A 16479-nucleotide genomic window follows, 5' to 3' on the forward strand; every position below is an offset into this window, starting at 1 on the left:
AGGAATTTAAGCGTGTCATGATTATTTTCTGCAGCCCGTTATTTTCTCAGGTCGCTGTAGGTTTCGACCAATCGATAAATCATGTCAGTTTCAGTTGATGTTGGTTTCAACCAATAAATTAACAGGATGTAGATTTTAGTATGGCTACAAACTAACTATTAAATTCCGTAACAAATAGAAGGAATCACACTATAATGGAGATAATTGCTGGTTCTCTCTCTCTCTCTCTCTCTTTCTCTCTCTCTCTCGCAATCTCAAACAGAAAAATGACGATCTAAGTAAACCCACAATTGATTTACTTTATTCTCGACGAAAAGAAAAAACCCTCTTTAATGGTAATCATTGTTTTCCAATCTAATAACCAATGAATTTGAAAGTTTATCCAATGATTGTTGTATCAAAGAGTCTGAAAAATGAAAAGAGAAACAATATGACTACCGAAGAATTCGCTTATTTCCGAAGATTTTTTTTTTAAATCGCAAAATCCAAAAAAGGGTCTGTTTTCATGAAAAAATGGGTGCTGCTGAATTTCGTTACACAAAATGACTTCCTTTACTTATGGCTTTCTCTTAAATTCACAAGACAGACTTTTGCATTCTCGGTATAACCACACTTTCATAATTATTAAAAAAAAAACTCGTTATGAAATAAAAAAAAAATACTTAGTAAATAAACCGTTCATTTCGAAGCAAAAATTGTAAGGACTAGAATATAAAACTAGTAATCAAATTGTACGTCATTATGAAGTTTGACGATAAACTACAAAGAGAAAAAGAAGCCTCACTCTTTTTCACAGATGAAGTGTTTGAACTCTTCACAGTCGTCGTCATTCCACAGCCAGTGGTGGCCCGCCTCCAGCTCCAGGCAGTGCTCGTCTAGGTGCTCCACCCCATTGTCCGGCTGCCCTGGGCCCCAGTGAGAGAAGCCCTGAGAGCCAATCACACTCCCTGTCTTGGTCCAAGTCCACTCCCCCTCCTGAAGTAGGTCACTACCCCCAACCCAGAACCGGGGAGGGTCAAAGTTGGCTAATTAATTTGGAAGACAAAATTTGAGCGGATAATTATAATTTCTTTTTACTAGTTCGATACTTTCCTGTTGTGTAATCAATGTATTATTATTTTAGGACGGGAAAATATCTATTAATAGAAATGATTTTATCATTCTGTCGTCATGTTGTAAATTTTGAATTTACTGAGTAGGTATAAATACAAAATTTACAACATGACACTGTGCTTGCTATGTGGGTTAATTTATGTAGTACAATATGTAACTAGTACTAGGAACAATTACAAGTTCTTGTAATATTTCGTTTTAAGATAAAAGTGGATAGATCTAAATACATGCATATACGATTGTTTTAATTTCTGACCGTACATCCATGATTCTGTAGAAAGTTGTGGAGAAAAGTATCCTCATCCTTGGTTTCTATAGATACAAGTTCTGCTTGGATTGCATGACAGTAAATCTATTTAAACAGAATTAGGAAATGAAATACTAATGAAGACTAATAATGCGTGTGTACTCGTGAGTACATATTGTCAGGCTGTTGACAAAGCAGAAACAATTTAAGTGACAATATCACGGTTTCAAAGAACCGCTTTACTATTACAAAATTAAAAGTATCTCAAAATTCATATCGACATTTTTTCCCCAAATGAATACAAAGGTATCTGTACCAATTATATAATATTATATAAAAAAATTAAATTTTTCAAAGTCTCATGAAAGTGTGGTACATCTATTTCACCTAGTTATCAAAATGACGTCGCTGCTAATTTAATTTATTATTTACAGCTTGCATGGATATTGTTGCTCCCTTAATAACACACTAAACTGTGCAGACAGACTGCATACATACCGCCCTATTGACTTATCTGCATAGCCTGGTGTGGTTTAGGGCCGACGGTATCCAAAAATAAGTACATGTACTAATATTTTAATGCATGGTTTGTGGCAACGCACTTTGAAAAAATTACGCACTTTGAAAAAAAAATCAAGGGGATCCTTTAAAATTAATCTTTACTCAGGGAAGAAGGATATAATCTATACGGATTATTACGACCTGTGCTACATCAGACGTGCTACCGTTTTTCTGATGGGATCAGACTTTTGTCATGTAGAATAATATTTCCTCTGTTTGAATTTCAGACGTTGCAATGGCATTATACTCGTCACTGCAGTTTGACCTTCAAAAGGTTGGAATTTGTTCAAATCCGGATACTCACTTAATATTCCAAAGATTTTTGCCGATTTAGAACGGTATATGCATAAGAAAATTATCCATAAAAACACGTCAACCAAACATTTTCGCCACGTCACTGTCGTGTACCTATCTAAATTAACAATCTCATGATGTTGTTCACACGATTTACGCCTACTTGGTTGTAGACTGTAAATTTGGATTTTGAGGTTCGTGACATGAAGCATGCAAAGGTCAAAATATATTTATTGTTCGTTTGGAATTGCCTCTCGCCTCATTGAAATATCCCCCCGCTAATGAAATTTTATTAGCAAAAAATAAAGAACTTTTTTTTATATGGATAATGTATATTTATTTTTCCAAATTTCAATCAGTTAAATTTTAAGTTTGAAAATTTTAATAAATTAAACCCCCTCCCTACTGGGTCTAGTAACCCCAATTCCAATTCCAAGGCGACAATTCCAAACACGCATTTTTTAAGGGATGGCCCAAGATATTGATTTTAGTAGAGTCACAAGTAGGACTTAGGTGGAATCTTGGGACCTGCATAAGTTATACTTAAGTTTGGCTTATACCGTAACATAAAGCAAACTTAGCAATATCTTAGCTAAGTCATGCTTATGTTAAAAAATAAAAAAAAAATAGTTGTTCATGTCTTATATCAAATTTAAATGTTTTAGTAATAAATCATTATCTTGGGTTAATATCTCGTTTATTTAAACAATAAAAGGCATTCTTTGGTGATTCATTCGGGATATGAGTCATCAAAGAAAGCATTTTATTGTTTATATTAACATATTTCTTTTAGCCAATTGATAAATTGATTATGAAAAGTAAGTAAAATTCACTAAATTACTGTCAATGTACGTAAGTACGTTAACTAAAAGAAACAGCCAAATCGTCTCCTGTGAGGCTTTGAGTCTGACGTCGTCGATTATTTCGTGCAGTCCGTGATTTTTCCTAGGTAGTTGTAGGTCTCGACCAATCGATAAACTGGGCGTGTCAAGTTTGGTCATGTCACTTTCTTGTCAGTTTCAGTCGCTGTAGATTTCGACCAATCAATAAACGGGGCGTGTAGATTTTAGTCTGGCTGTTTCTATAGAGCTATGAATTAACTATAAGTTTCCGTAAGAAATAGTAAATATACGGACACAAAATTCAAGGTGACATAAGAATATTTAGTACCTAACATTTTTAACAAGATTAAAGCGATGAATCTCAGTCAATGATACTTCTTTTTTGACGATTATTTACTATACTCTGTCCCGAGTTTTTACTTCCACCACTTTCCGCTTGAGATATCGGTAATAATAAACACCTTTGTGCTTAATCTACGTTCATTCACTTACTAGTATATGAAAAATGTCCAGATTATCTGTTTTGAGACGCCCCCTCTCCCGCTTCAGGTTTCAATACACATTCCAAAATAGAAAGTCTACATGTATCAGCCATCATTAAGCCCGGATGATAACGTTGAAAAATTGCGCGAGGTGTCCCGAGTACTTCCGAATGGAGAAAAGATGTAAACATTTCCCATTATACGAAAGAAAGTAAGAAATTTGTTTTCCTTCCTGTAAACTTTTATGAGTGAAAAGGGATAATTTGTCAATGAAGAGATCTTGGGTATTTTCCATTTCGTCGATTTCAACTGTACTTCTTTCATAGGTATGTGTATTTTTATTAAAAATCACCAAAACGTGATGGAAACAATAACTTGGGACAGACTATAATAGTTTAGTTGTTCTGTGGCGTATTATCGCAATGCCGTTAGAACTTGATTAAAGTAATGGATTTCTTTCTATCTTTTGTTCTACATCTTACCTCACTTAATATAAAGATATAAAGATATTTCGTGTAAATTATGCGATTAATATCCTGTATTCAATTGCTGAATCATGAGCAATCATTAGCAATAAAACTTCTATATTTGTGTAAACTTAAGCTAAGCTTCTAACGATCGCCTAGGTGTTAGGTAAATTGTCCTAGCTAAGCACTCTCCTAGTTACAGACTTAAGTCTAGGAATGTACCCAAGTCCTACTTAAGCACTGTCTTATACCTAAGTACCTATTATGTTTCGAGCCTCTGCATAATGGAGAAGTAGGTCGAAATGTACTCACACTTGCTTGAGCCCAAGATGCCTGGACACGGTTTATGACGTAACAGGAATTGCCATGTTGAGTATAACCTCTAGGACAGTTTGCAATAACTAAAACAATAATGCATCGAATACTAGAATCCATGCATATACGAACGTTGAACATGTGCATGTATTTGAGGATTAGATTTGGAAACCCCTGGAATTTCATTATATACATACTTAGTATTTAATTATGGTTAAAAGGACTCGGTCTATTTTATGTTTGAACACCTCAAAGAAACTAGAAATCGTTTTAAACAAAATCATCTTTTTCCTAACACCCTTGACTGACTGCGCTTCCTAAAAGAATTAATTTAAATTCATTGTTATCACCTAAGAATTTGACTACAGGGCGTTTCCTTTGTTTCTCAAGTAGTTACATGCAGTTTACATACCTCCAGTTGCCCAAACCAAGATAAACAACAGAAAAGAGACCCCGTTGGCCATATTATTCCTTTATGATAAACTATGGATTCCATCTTATCACATTGACCCATATTCTGTAATTAATTTCGATTCCTTGGATAAAGTCATGCCCGGTTTTGCTAGTCCCATCCAAAGTTTATTTAGATAAAAGACATTAAGTTTGACTGCAGTACAGTCAATTGGATTGTGTCGAGACACCTCGCGTTTCGCGTTTTCGGAAGTCCGAAGTGTGCAATGTACAAAGCTTCAACAAATGTGACACCCCCTCCCCTCCCCTAGATTCCTTATCAGCCATATAAAAGTTATTAATATACAAAATTTAGAAAGGAAATAGTGTACATTGATAAAACAATTTGTGATTTGTAATGTACATACGATGACCTGGATGGAGGAAATATGGATGGTGAAAACGATGTTCAATACATGTATTCTCATTAACGTTCTAGCTTTAATGATCAAAGAAAATATACAAATTTTCTGTTGATTAATTGGCGATTTTATATTCTTTCAAGACCTGTAAAGGTTTTCCACAAAACCTATCAAATGTAGACATAATTCATGCATTTATATATTACATATTGTTCGTCGAACCGTATTTGTTTATGAAAAGCATTTATATTGCAATGCTAGAGTCATAAAAAGACAAACATTGTAAATGATGAGAGATTAATTCTGGTCAATACACGTTTCCTCTGTGTTTCTGGAGAAAGCGTGTACAGGCGATGCATATAGAATCTAAAGTATTCAAAGGCACGGATTGTGATATCTTTACTACTTTTTGAATGTAGAAAAGTAAGTTGAACTAATTCGTTTACATGTATACTATATTATTTTTATCGGACTGTTGACTAATGTCTAAACATTATATGTATATGTCCGCAATAATGTGTACACATGCACTTCCAGACTCCTGTCACTTACCAGCTGTCTGTTTACCGTGGATCAAACGCAGTAACATTCTAATGTCATATATATAGAGAGAGAGAGAGAGAGAGAGAGAGAGAGAGAGAGAGAGAGAGAGAGAGAGAGAGAGAGAGAGAGAGAGAGAGAGAGAGAGAGAGAGAGGGGAATTTCCGTCCCCGGAAAATTCAATATTAATAATTCCACTCGGTAAAGGGGAAGAGGGGGTGCGGACCTCATTCCCCTTGGAAAATTTACTTTTATATAATAAAAATTTCCAAAATATGCCTTGGAACCACCCCCCCCCCCCCGACAAATACAATTATCCATCGACCCCCTCCATCCCCTTTTAGAAAAAGTTATGGATCTGCACAGGTTGTTGAAAATAAATTCTAAAAAGTTCGTCTTCTGCATCAGAGGTTATTTTATACAGCTATAATTGTCTTTAAACGATAGAGAGTTCCACAATAATAAAAATGCGAAGGCGAAAGCGCGAGGATGCGAAGGCGAGAGTGCGAAGTTGCGAAGGCGAAGGAGCGATAGTAGTATCGCTTCTTTGCCTTCGCAACTTCGCACTTTCGCCATCGCATCTCCGCGCTTTCGCCGTCGCATCTTCGCACTTTCGCTCCTTTGCCGTCGCACTTTCGCCTTCGCAACTTCGCACTCTCGCATCTTCGCCCTTTAGGCGAGAGTGCGAGGTGGAAGTGGCCCCATCGTAATACCATACACTCTGCTTTTCCTTCGAACTTTTACTAGGCTGGTCTAGGACCAACGCATTAAGTTTTTCTAGTCCTTTGCTATGACGGTTGGTTTCTTTACATGTTCGTGAAGAAATAACGCCGATCGAAACTTCTAAAAATAGCTGTTACAATTGGTAAAACTGGAAAAAGAACTGGGAAGTTTCGCTTTTTCATTTATGGAACCAGAAAAATAAATGTCCATGCATGGAAAAAAATGATTTCAACAAGTTTGGCCATTCCCAGTAAGCGTTTGCGAAACTTGCCGTGGTTGTCCAACGATGAGAGGGACAATAACAGAAGACCGATTCCTGACAATTTTTGATTCTATGATATTTATTATTTATTGGTTTTTGTCTTTACTTTGCTATATAAAAACATCATAATATAACGCCGATCATAAAAAATGTTATTAACAAAATGTAAAATAAAATATTATACAACACGTAAATAACAAGTTGTTTGTTAGCTGCTGCAAACACGAACACTATAAAAACTGCAACAATAACAAAACGGAAAAGTACAATATTTGCTTCGCACGATTCTGCACATACTCTTGTAAGATTTCAAATGTTCTACTCATTTGTGCCAACAAGATATCATAACCATGCCGGACAAAATTTTTAGCAAAACAAATTGAAGTTGATTGGATCATAGATTCAGATCGCTAGCAAAGAATTTTTAATGAATAAATAAAAACACAAATTAATTAATCACGATTAAAACAAAATTATTCTTGGTATTACATGCAGTTCTATAAAAAAAAAACATTAAGGTACAGAAACATATGAAAAATGCTTTCATTTTTCTTCATTGGACTCATACAAAAAATATATAACACAGATAATTCACATTTATCGTTTATACTGTTTGAACAGTCGTGTCACTGCATCAGTTGATGAACCACCATCACTAACAAGCAGACGATCATGATCGGTGACGTCAGCAGTTTCTCTATAATCATACAGAAATATAAGGTAAATATCAATAATACTGTTTATAAAATCGTTAAGTAAAGGTAATATTTATAAGGAACAGTCCTCACAAGCGTGTATATATTAAGCATTTATGAACTTGTACCATATATCCGATATATAAAACGTTACATATTAATTCCAATTTGCAAAGTTTGTACATGTGACACGCTAAAAACCACGAATTTACGGCAATTACTTAGTATTTATTAGTGATCATAAATTGTTATTTTTTACTCTCTGTGTACCTGAACTGTTTTCTGCACATTGAGCAATGACAGCTCCGGGGCAGCCGGCATATCCGGTCGTTTCGTCACTTCCGTCATCACAGTCTGACGAACAGTCACAGATAAATGCCTTGTCAATACAAGTAATTCCCCCCGATTTACAAGTAAACCATCCGGTTGGGCAAAGCTACAATAGAATAAAGCCTCCACCTTTTGAAAAAATCTGTGACATGGAAAGATTGTTGGTTCCATATTTGTATAAAGATGATTAAATATTTACCAAATGCCCTATACAATACACGATCGTGTTATTAAAGTTACCAGTAAAGTTATTGTTATAGTTATAGTTATTTATAATACAAGCAATGATCAATGTAGACTTCATTTATGTCTTCTGTGATACTGATCAATATATGTAATAAATTATCGACGATGATGGCTCCGAACAATCTGGAATTTGTATCGGAAAAATATGATACTTGATATGATATTTGAAATCTACACCATGAAACATTTCAATCTGTTGTAACCACAATTTGCGTTGTTGATGACTGAGTTAGGTTTTGTTGACACATATCCCACCTGAACGTAAACTCCAGCTGCTGGTGTTGGACACAGTTGTGGGTTACAGTCTCCAAGGTCACTTAGTGCACCAATACACTCTTTCCCTCCATTGGCTGGTGTAGGGTTGCTACAAGATCGGGCACGTGACCGTTTCCCTCCCCCGCACGAGACAGAGCACGTGCCCCAGGACCCCCACTGACTCCACGCACCATCAACTTAATGAAAAGCAAGATGGTTAAATTGAACATGTCTTATTCTATATATGATTTATATGTATACATGATTTATGATTTACAAATTAAAATTAATGGTTTTGACACATGCAGTTTACGCATGTAGTAACTTGTGATGCATTTATTAATTATAGAAAACAATGATATATGGAATGTTCAATAACATGATTCAAGGATGGCATTAAATATCAAAACATTACATGTGTTTAAGTACATTTATATATGTTAAAGTTCTAACAGGACAAATATCTTATTTTGTGGAAACATACTTATGCACACTTGGGTATTGCACGCCTGATTCTGAGAAGTGGTTCCAACACAAGTAGCACCGCCATACTGTGGAGCGGGATTGCTGCAACTGCGCGTGCGCACCTGTGTTCCTCCGCCACAGGTTACGGTGCAGGTGCCCCAGGATCCCCAGTTTGAAAAACCGCCATCAACTGAAACACATAAATAATGTCCGATTCATAACTATGATAGATTACCACTCATTAAAATTTCTATTTCGCATATAACCTTATTAGATTGAAAATACATGATATCACTTAATTAAATCCACGTATGCAATTTTTCTATCTGTGAATTATTCATTTTTAACCTATGCTTCGTCCAAGGTATGCATTTGATTGGCCAAATATCTTCCAGCTTTTGTGTTTTTCCAGTATGTTCTTATTTGAAATTTATATACTCTCTGTCTTATGCAAGGCGGTAACCATACCCATCTAAAATACTTGACTAGTTGGATATTGTATATAATAGGTCGACATCTTTAACATTATTTTTTTCTCAAAACATTAGGACATCACCAATAGGAGAATACTATCTAATGATGTATAGTTATGGTGGTAGCTATCTTGTACATTTGAGAATAAGAATATAAACATTTCTTTAATTGCCTTGTTTCTGCGCTAATCTTGATGATGTGAATGTGAGGCTTTATATGTTGTTTTACATGCAAATTATGCATACAAGAACAGAACAATGCCTTTTTAATCTCTTACAGCTGTAGAACAGCTGTACAACTGTATAGCTGCAGATTTATTTTGAAGATTTAAAAATCTGAAAAGCAAGTGAGATTCAATCATATTCTCTGTAAAACTTTTTGTTGAGAAAAAGGTTGAATCTTGCACATTAATGACTGCAATAACTCTGCCTCAAAATAGGGTACCCTATTTTTATCAGTCGGCATGGGATCTATTTTAAGAATAAGAAAATTCCAGTCTATACTAATAACTCCTGTGTCTATGTAGGCATACTGGCATTATATTTTCATAAAAAAATTAATTAATTTCAATTAAAAACAATCTTTGTTGACTGTGACGGACATCTCTATACAAGTTCCAATGGTTTGGTTTTTTCTATTCATTCTATATTTTTCTTATTAATCAAATTCAAAAAGCCGCGTGGGGGTCCAAAAGATTAATTGCCTTACATAAAAAATGAACATATATTTTCGATGAAAATATAATGTACCTCCACAGACACAGACAAAAAATATCGTGCAAATTTATGTTTTTGGGATCCATCTTAAGAATAGGGTATCCTCTTTTGATACAAAGTTACCTCTTAAATAAGCAGGTTTTTGGCCCTTTTCTCGACAAATGGTTGTAGAGTGGACACTAATGAACTCCTTTCATATATTTTTGGAATATTTTTGGATATATAAACCTGAATTTTATTCTGAAGTTGCGCAGTTTTAATTAAGTGATTAAAAAAAGGCATTGTTCTTCTTTTGTATGCGTAATTTGCATACAGAACAACATACAGAACCTCATACTTACTGTTCTTTTATCTTTTTACAATAGTTTTTGTCTGTTTTGGCCAGAAAGTTAGTTCAAAAGATGTTTACATTTTTATTTTCAAATGTACAAGATGGCCACACATCCCCCTTCAATAAATAAATAAATATTCCTTGCAACATTTGAAGACTTACTACATTTATAACTTTTCATTTTATCAAGCTTTATCAAATTGAATATGCGAAGATAAATGACCAATGAAATAAAGTGGCAAACACTTTTTTATAGCAATGTATCTTATTCCCGTATAGACCATGATACATAAACGTAATGGGCACTTAACACAGAAAAAAAGAATTTTCTAATGCAAGCTATATAAACTTGTTTAATGCTAGCTAAATAAACTTGTCTAGACCTTACTTGGACAGTGCTGTGTGTTGCAATTTTGGGTCGATGTCGTGGATCCCGTACAACTCAAGCCACCATACTGAGGGGCGGGATTGGAACAGCTTCGTGAGCGTGTCTGTGTACCTCCCCCGCATGTCAGTGTACAGGAGTTCCAAGACGTCCACGTACCCCAGCCACCATTGACTAAACGTTTGGTACAAAGCTTATCTTAGCCAATCCGAAATACCTTGTACATGTATTGTATGCAGTTGAATTTGAATATAATGTTGTCAGAATAATACGTTCCATGTAGAAGTGAGAAACAAGCACATGGTTGATGATGTAAAAATATGAAAAACAGTTCAAAAGGTTAGATAGAACACTTACTGGGACAATTTTGTGTGTTACAAGTTTGAGTGCTTGAGGACATTCCGGGACAGTTAGCGCCACCATATTGTGGAGCGGGGCTGTTACAAGATCGGGTTCGGGATTGCACTCCTCCTCCACAAGTCTCGGTACACGAGGTCCAGGATCCCCAGCTGGCCCATGATCCGTCAACTACATGAATCAATTAAAATACCTACGCTACAGTCCCTATTGTTGAAAAGCGCGTTTACATAAACATGTAAAAGATACCAAAATTTAACTTACCCGGGCAATTCTGGGTGCTACAACTCTGTGAAGACGTGGAACTACCCACACAGTTGGCCCCTAGATATTGGGGGGCGGGGTTGGTACAGGTTCGACTCCTTACTTGTGTTCCTCCCCCACATGTCACGGTGCAGGCGCCATAGGACCCCCAGGACGCCCATCCACCGTCAACTGGAAGCGCATGGTTTAAGTGTTCACATTGAATTGTGTCAAAATGTGTTTTAAATTTATAAACTCATTAACTCATCAAAATGAGAGAAATCATAGATGACATGCATAGCTGCTTACTTGGACAGTTATGAGCGTTGCAACCCTGATGGGAAGAAGAGGATCCAGAGCAAGAAGTTCCACCATGCTGAGGGGCGGGGTCGGAACAGGTGCGCGTCCTGGTCTGTGACCCTCCCCCACAAGTCACCGTACAGCCGCCATAGGATCCCCATGTGGCCCAATTACCATCAACTGCACATATGATGCTTAAATTATTATTTGTGGAAACTGTTATTTGTTTTTTTTCGCAAACTTCATTAGTTTGAACTCGAAATCACATGGAAAAAGGGTGAAAATGGAGAGTTTTTAATTGTCATTCATTATAATTTTTTCTTTAAAAACGTTTACTATGGTTATATTATACAATTATTTAATGCTTGAGCAGTCAATAGACCGGAATAATTTTCCCGAGGTGCAGGGAACAGCTCAGGATGATCTATTGCCCGAGGGCAGTAGATCATTGCCGTAGATCATTGACGTTGCAGTTCAAAATAGACGCAAATATTCAATTTGTAATAAAACAACAAAATCCCTTTGATAAGGTAATAAAGTAAAATATTTACATCCATCCAGTAAATTCAATATTTACAATGAGACCATTCTGAACGATTTTTGTTTTGAGTTTTTGTTTTTGTTTTTGATATTTTGTTTTAAGACTTACTAGGACAAGCTACCATTGTGCAAATGGTAGTGGATGTGGAGCTGCCCACACAGTCACTTCCACCACCTGTTGGAGCAGGATTATTACAGGATCTTGAACGCGTCCTTAAGCCGCTACCACATGTTACAGAGCATGCTCCGTAGGACCCCCAAGATCCCCATTGTCCATCAACTGTAAGTACAATATACGAGTTGTAGCAAGATATTTGAAACATTCAAGGTAGAAATTAATAAAAGCAGTCTTTGGTATTCAATGTTAAAAAATAAACATGGCAAATTGTAACAACTCGTCAACCAAAAAAGAGGACTAGTTCATACCTCGACAAGGGTTTGTAGGTGTACAGGAAACAGTTTCACTTCCGGTGCCAACACACTGTTTTCCGTCATAAGCCGGAGCTGGATTTGAGCAAGATCTGGTTCGAGTTTTAGTTCCTGATACCGTGCCAGTAGTTGGTTGACAAGTCACAGAGCATGCGCCGTACGACGCCCAAGAAGCCCACTGTCCGTCAACTACATGTATATAAGAAGCAACGACACTTTTAATATGTTCATATTCATTTATACAATTATTATCTGCATAATTTCCATGACTTCTATTTCAAGTAAACAATATGCCAACCAGGTTGGGGTTTTGCACAGTCTTCATTCACTGACCCATCTCCGTCATCGTCTGAAAAAAAATCTTTAGAGATCACCACACAGAAACAAAGGTATAATATTAGTTTAATGCATTATATAATATTATTTGGTATTACAAAAAAGGCGATTAAAAAATAAGAATGATACGATAAGCTGATCGAATTTGCAAGTCTACAAACTATTCTCACCTTTGTTTTGGTTTTCCTGGGTACATAGCTCCTCGTCTATTTTCCCGTCGCAATCGTTGTCTATACCATCTCCTGTAACTGTCGGGGAAGGGACGCAGACCTAAAAATACGTAGAGTATAAATGTTGTGAAGTTCCACTTGTTGGTTGTCCAATTGAAGGATACCCAACTTTCAGAATCTAAATGAACTGATTTCAATTACTTACGGCATTTACTCTCGCCATTCTCATACCAGTTGTAAAACCATAGGTCTCCAGGTGGGCCTTTCCATATAAAAACCCTCCAAAAATAGCGATAGGAGAAGTGTGTCGGACTGTGTGAGTGCCATCAGAGACCGAAATGTACCCCCCAACGAGGCTGGTTCCTGATATTGCTTTATTTATGGTATTGGTAGGAAAAGCTTTACCATCAATTCTTAGACCTGACGCTTCGCTTGCTTCAACAATGAACATAAAGAAGTTTTCATAAGATCCCAATGAATATTTTGGAGTGGAAAATGTATAGTCTGCGCCGTACTGCTCTACGGGAGGAATAATCAACATGGCGGGATCGGAAGGTTCGGAGGAGCTCTGCTGGGACTGAACGAATTGGGTCACCATGATGGCTTTGTCTGCTACAATTTTACAGTATGCTGTGGATGGAATAAGCTTCTGTACCATCCCGCCTTTTTGGGAAATGGTAAAGGTTGACGAGTATCCCCCCGATATCGTTACTGTGGTGCTGTCTTCGCTTGCAATGAATTTGAAATAGTCACCAACAGTTCTCTTCGGGATTGGGACCGTAGCAAAGTTTTTACCCCATGTGTCTACTGGAGTCAACTGCTCCACCAAATGATCTTGGGAACCACCGGATCCAATTTTTGTCTTCTTGTTGCCAGAAAACACGACAACCTTTTTGGTAGATTTGACGTAGCTTCCGGTCAGGTCGCCGGTACTGACGAGCTGCCATGTGTCGTACTTGTTTAGAGTTTCCGTTACAACATTTCCTCTGTAGTAGTTTCTCCCGCCATAATTCACGGCGCCGGACCCGATACTCTGGCCAATGGTAACGCTCACAGATGTTGAGTCTTCTGCTCCTATCACCAACATCTCGCACTGTCTGTACGGAGGGGCCCAGGTGATGACGTAGTACTCGTCCGACATGACGTCAACAGGAAGACCGACAAAGCCGTCATTGGAGTATTTCTCCTTATTTACTCCGTATACGACAACGTCATCGGTAGCCTTGACTAAAACTCCTACAACGTCAATTTTACAAAACGTGAAGAACTTCTGTCAGCTTATCATCTAAAATTAACTTGCAAAGAGTTTAATAGTTTAAAAACTTAGGTTGAAAAACGGCAAGGAAGAAGATTGGTTGTTTCATACCTTTACTTCCTTTCGCCGAACCTGTCATCCTGATTTGATAGTTTAGCATCAGCTGCTTGACTTGTCCCGCAGTAATCGAGAAGGAGGCTGAGATCTTTGGGCTGGAACATTTGGGAGAATCCACTTGAACACTGACCACGGTGGTTCTGGCGGTTGTCACAAACAGCTCACACTGGTAGGCGGAACCAGCAATGTAGTTCTCCATGAACCCAATGATGAACTCGGTGCCTCGGTTGTCTGGTGCACCTAATTCAAGATATTTTCTGATTGTTAGTGCCAAGTTCGTAATTATTTTATTTGTTTCGGTTCGTTGTCGGTGCTGATATTTAGGACTTCAAATTTTGTGACAACGTGTAAATATTTTAATTTATTACCTTGAACTACAGCGGTGCTAGCCAAAGAGGCAATCGCCACTAAGATCAGGGCACCTGCAAAGTGAGACGTCAGAATAACAACCCTTGTGTTGATACATGTATGATTATATAGAGAGCATGTAGTTAACTAACAGATAACCTGTGCATCTCTCTCTCTCTCTCTCTCTCTCTCTCTATCATCAACGGAATTTTTTTTTTATATCTGCAGAGAGGTGGTAGGTAGATTACAAGTTCAGTGATAAACTTAATTGAAAACTAGTAATGGCGAAATATAACTACTAGCATTTGTGAAGAAGAAAAAAAAATGCGATTTTTTTTTCTCATTTGTTTAGACTTGTCCAACGATCAATAGTCTTAATTCTCACAGTAAAGTTGTTAATTCACGACAATGTCTGCAATATGCAAAACCGTAGAAAAGATTATTTAATTTGCGCATTTCGCATTTTTAACTTTTTCAAAGCATGCCAAGTATTAGGACGAGATAAGTACTAGTTCTCTAAAGATGATTCAATTGCCATGAATTAAACCATCCCAATTAAACTTTAAATACTGGTAATCAAGTTAGTTATTAGGTTAAATAACGTTCAAGGTTTTAGGCATAGATGTATTGGAATGAATATTAATATAATGAACATGCTCGTTTTTAAGGAGAGCGAACATTGAAAAGGTGACTTCCACACTTGTGTGAAGAAATGTCATATTCTTATCATAGCACACAGACACCCGATGTTACATGTATTTTTTTTTCATAATTGTGCCTAATGATACTGTACATATTATTGTATTTTTATTATGAGAAACATTTATAGCGTCAGGTGGCTATAGCATTGTATAATAGCGTCTTGCCAACAACATTCATCTTGTAGTTATTGTGGAATTCATATTTTGAAAACCGTGAATGATTATGCAATTTTTACAGGTTGGTGGAACGTAACTTTGTGGATCAATATGTTACCCACTATCAGTTTAAAATTCGTTTTACTCGGAATGTTTTACCATTTTTTCCACATAATTTTGCTTTTACAATAATTATTACATTTTAACCTTTTCTGCATTATCATTACTTTAAGCATATATTACTAAGGAATATTTCAAAATGGCTTTTATTACATGTTCATTGCTTTTTTCATGATTTTTTTTCCAGTCATGATAACGGCTTTTCAAACTGCGATTTGGCAATTTCACTACATTTCTTTTCAATTTCCAGCAGCATTAATAAATGACTTTCATTCAAATGTACACTACTCCAAAAAAAAAAAACAACCTCTTGTGTTTAAAGGGGCATAGTCACGATTTTGGTAAAAAATTATTTTTCCGATTTTAATATTTTCAATGCTTTAAAAAGGCATTTTTAATAGGCAACCGAAATTTGAGTGTCAGTTGTTGAGTTTTAAGCGAGTTACAGAGCTTGAAATTCTTTGTAAACAAAGCATTTGTTTACATTGTGAACGTTAAGTAAAAATTTCAGTTTTAAACCTAAAACTAATGTGTTAAACGATAGGCACTGATTATCAATGCCTAAAATTAATAAAAAGATAGACAAATAAGCTGGGAAAAGGTTTTTTGCTGGTATGTTGAAGCTATGTAAACAAAAACAGGGCACGAACCTTGTTTACATCACAAAGAATTGTGAGCCCTGTATCTTGCTTACAACTCTACGAATGACTCTCAAATTTTATTTGATCATTAGAAATGCATTTCTAAAGAATTGTAAATGATAAAAACTTAAAAATAGAATTTGACCAAAATCGTGACCATGTCCCTTTAATGTATCGGCATGTTTGTAACCTTTACATGTATATGTATACA

At 36.3% G+C, this 16479-nt stretch overlaps 2 protein-coding genes across 3 annotated transcripts; both read right to left on the reverse strand.

Moving 5' to 3' along the window:
• Positions 1 to 285: 285 nt before the first annotated feature.
• Positions 286 to 4868, reverse strand: LOC128180279 (perlucin-like). Of its 2 annotated transcripts, XM_052848253.1 has the most exons (5): positions 4734 to 4868; positions 4319 to 4407; positions 1375 to 1465; positions 785 to 1025; positions 286 to 406 (listed from the first exon to the last, which is right to left on the reverse strand). In XM_052848253.1, exons 1-5 carry the CDS (start codon positions 4783 to 4785, stop codon positions 379 to 381), a joined length of 501 nt encoding a protein of 166 aa, XP_052704213.1. In that variant the 5' UTR covers positions 4786 to 4868; the 3' UTR covers positions 286 to 378. The 2 variants fall into 2 exon arrangements, with proteins under 2 accessions (XP_052704213.1, XP_052704215.1); XM_052848255.1 differs by lacking the exon at positions 4319 to 4407 and having other exon boundaries at positions 4734 to 4826.
• Positions 4869 to 6717: 1849 nt separating this feature from the next.
• LOC128180261 (uncharacterized) lies at positions 6718 to 14725 on the reverse strand. Its single transcript, XM_052848228.1, has 15 exons — positions 14671 to 14725; positions 14297 to 14542; positions 13136 to 14166; positions 12931 to 13030; positions 12723 to 12773; positions 12422 to 12613; positions 12105 to 12275; positions 11465 to 11635; positions 11177 to 11347; positions 10913 to 11083; positions 10559 to 10729; positions 8669 to 8839; positions 8185 to 8381; positions 7624 to 7789; positions 6718 to 7355 (listed from the first exon to the last, which is right to left on the reverse strand). The coding sequence occupies exons 2-15, from the start codon at positions 14499 to 14501 to the stop codon at positions 7285 to 7287; spliced, it is 3039 nt and encodes a 1012-aa protein (XP_052704188.1). The 5' UTR covers positions 14502 to 14542; positions 14671 to 14725; the 3' UTR covers positions 6718 to 7284.
• Between the last annotated feature and the right edge of the window lie 1754 nt (positions 14726 to 16479).

Source organism: Crassostrea angulata, chromosome 4, assembly GCF_025612915.1.
Source record: "Crassostrea angulata isolate pt1a10 chromosome 4, ASM2561291v2, whole genome shotgun sequence".
Taxonomy (NCBI): domain Eukaryota; kingdom Metazoa; phylum Mollusca; class Bivalvia; order Ostreida; family Ostreidae; genus Magallana; species Magallana angulata.

Excerpts from the sequence above, each read along its gene's own strand:
- LOC128180261 (XM_052848228.1), bottom strand. The coding sequence starts at position 14,501 with ATGGAGAACTACATTGCTGGTTCCGCCTACCAGTGTGAGCTGTTTGTG. Across the intron at positions 8,840-10,558 it reads CAACACACAGCACTGTCCAA|TTGATGGCGGTTTTTCAAAC; the intron begins GTAAGGTCTAGA and ends TATGTGTTTCAG. Across the intron at positions 7,356-7,623 it reads ATGTGCAGAAAACAGTTCAG|AGAAACTGCTGACGTCACCG; the intron begins GTACACAGAGAG and ends GTATGATTATAG.
- LOC128180279 (XM_052848253.1), bottom strand. The coding sequence starts at position 4,785 with ATGGCCAACGGGGTCTCTTTTCTGTTGTTTATCTTGGTTTGGGCAACT. Across the intron at positions 1,466-4,318 it reads CATCTTGGGCTCAAGCAAGT|ATTTACTGTCATGCAATCCA; the intron begins GTGAGTACATTT and ends CTGTTTAAATAG. Across the intron at positions 1,026-1,374 it reads CTTTCTACAGAATCATGGAT|CCAACTTTGACCCTCCCCGG; the intron begins GTACGGTCAGAA and ends CAAATTAATTAG.